At 37.2% G+C, this 1,917-nt stretch overlaps 1 protein-coding gene across 1 annotated transcript; it reads right to left on the bottom strand.

Annotated features, from left to right (window-relative positions):
• Positions 1-371: 371 nt before the first annotated feature.
• On the bottom strand, positions 372-1,494 carry LOC122037951 (60S acidic ribosomal protein P1-like). Its single transcript, XM_042597449.1, has 5 exons — positions 1,343-1,494; positions 1,160-1,245; positions 953-1,076; positions 754-845; positions 372-654 (listed from the first exon to the last, which is right to left on the bottom strand). Exons 2-5 carry the CDS (start codon positions 1,226-1,228, stop codon positions 601-603), a joined length of 339 nt encoding a protein of 112 aa, XP_042453383.1. The 5' UTR covers positions 1,229-1,245; positions 1,343-1,494; the 3' UTR covers positions 372-600.
• Positions 1,495-1,917: the final 423 nt, after the last annotated feature.

Raw genomic sequence — 1,917 nt, 5'->3', positions numbered from 1 at the left:
GAATATAATCCTATTTGGATCATATGAAAAGAGATGAAAAATAGAGTAAACACCAAGTCACTATGAAGCTGGAATGTCTCTCTTTGTGAACAATCTATTGAGTCTGCTAAACTTGTGTAACTCATGTTAAGTACAAAATGAGAATCAATCAGGATCGCAGACAAAGATTTTAAAAAACCTGCAAAAGATTTTACTCGGATAGCATTTCTTAAGAATCTGATGATAATCATACAGCTGAACACCAAAGTGCAACAAGAACACCAGAACACGTTTCAAAATGCTGCTATAATGAAACAAACATCAAAAAAGAGACATACTGAAAGATGAAGCATTGCACATAGGTGCAACGTAAATAGCCAAGAAACCAGAACTAGATAATCTACCATGCATTAACAAAAAGAAAAAAAAACAGGATTATAGATAAACAACAGTTTAGACTACGATTGCTCAAAACAGCAAAACCAATCACCAAGAGAGAACAATGCCAATTCGGTGGAGAACTCTTATAACAGCTTGACAAAGGACGGAAACATAAAAACCATAAAAGAAAGCATTCGGTAATGGAGAGAACAAAGGGGACATGAAGGCGTCTACTTTTCTCTAATCAAACAAGCTGAATCCCATATCGTCATCACTCTCTTCCTTTGGCTCCTCCTGTGGTGAGAACAAAGGCAAACAAACAGAAAAAAAAGTCGAACACTTTCTATGATCAAATATAGAGGATTTGAATCAAATTAGAAATAAAGTTCTAACCTTCTTCTCCTCAGCTGCAGGAGCGGCAGCGGCAGGCGCAGCGCCACCAGCGGCAGGGGCAGCAGAAACGGCAACCGGAGCACCGCCACCACCTGCAAGAGCATCCAAAATTTTCATGATAAAATCAGCTCAAGGTTCAATCTTGATTATTACGGACACGAAAAAGCAAGGAGTTGTAGCAAAAAAAAAAAAATCGAACCGGATCCAACGCTCAAGATAAGGTCCTCAATGCTTCTCTTCTCCAGGAGCTTGGCGAAGAGGGACGCCCAGAAGGACTCGATGCTTACGTTGGCGGCCTTCACCAGAGTTAATATTTTCTCCGCCTGATGAATTCATAAGGGAAATATTACAGGAACAGATCGCCAACAAAAGGTCGCAAAAAAGAAAGAAGAGAATAAGGTATAACCGTGATGGGGATTCCATCGTCGTAGAGGATGAGAGCGGCGTAGGTGCAAGCGAGCTCTGAGATCGACATGGTGATCGCTAAGAACTCTGATTTCGACAAAAAAAAAAAAAAAAAACTTAGTTGAAAACCTACGAAGACACGCGATCGTGAGGAACAAGATGTAGAAGCGAGTTGACCGGTTACCTTGGGAGAATTCGGCAGCCAAGAGGCGGTGGAGAAATTGGGCAGCCGAGAAACGAAGGTGGAGACGGCGCCCGAACTGAAAGGAGTCTTTATAGCTGCGAGAGCTAGGGTTTCATGGCCGATCAACTTGAATCGCTGTCTTAGCTAAAACAGGATACACCAATAGCAGCCGATGCAAATCCTAGTTCAGAACTCACAACGACGAAAATAACACTCATATTTTACTCACACTTAAAATAATCTAATTTCGATGAATTCCCGTAATTTTCAGAAAATAAATATTTTAATACATAATTTTAAAAGAATTCGAATTATCAAAATTCATAAAATTCTCCTTTGTGAATTATAATATTATATCATCCATCTACTAAATGAACTAAATATTTATAAATAAATTTAATGTTCGATTTAATAAGAATTTATTTAAATCTGTTTAATATATAAAATTAATTAAATAAATAAATTTGAATATTTTGTTAAGCTAAATAAATAAACTTGAATACATATGTGTTCGTTAACATTAATGAACAATGTTCATAAATAATGTTTATGAACAATATTCGCGTTCATGAATA

This window comes from Zingiber officinale, chromosome 1A (genome assembly GCF_018446385.1).
Source record: "Zingiber officinale cultivar Zhangliang chromosome 1A, Zo_v1.1, whole genome shotgun sequence".
NCBI classification, from domain to species: domain Eukaryota; kingdom Viridiplantae; phylum Streptophyta; class Magnoliopsida; order Zingiberales; family Zingiberaceae; genus Zingiber; species Zingiber officinale.
Note: the sequence above shows the minus strand (reverse complement) of the source record. Positions and strands in the feature narration are given on the sequence as shown.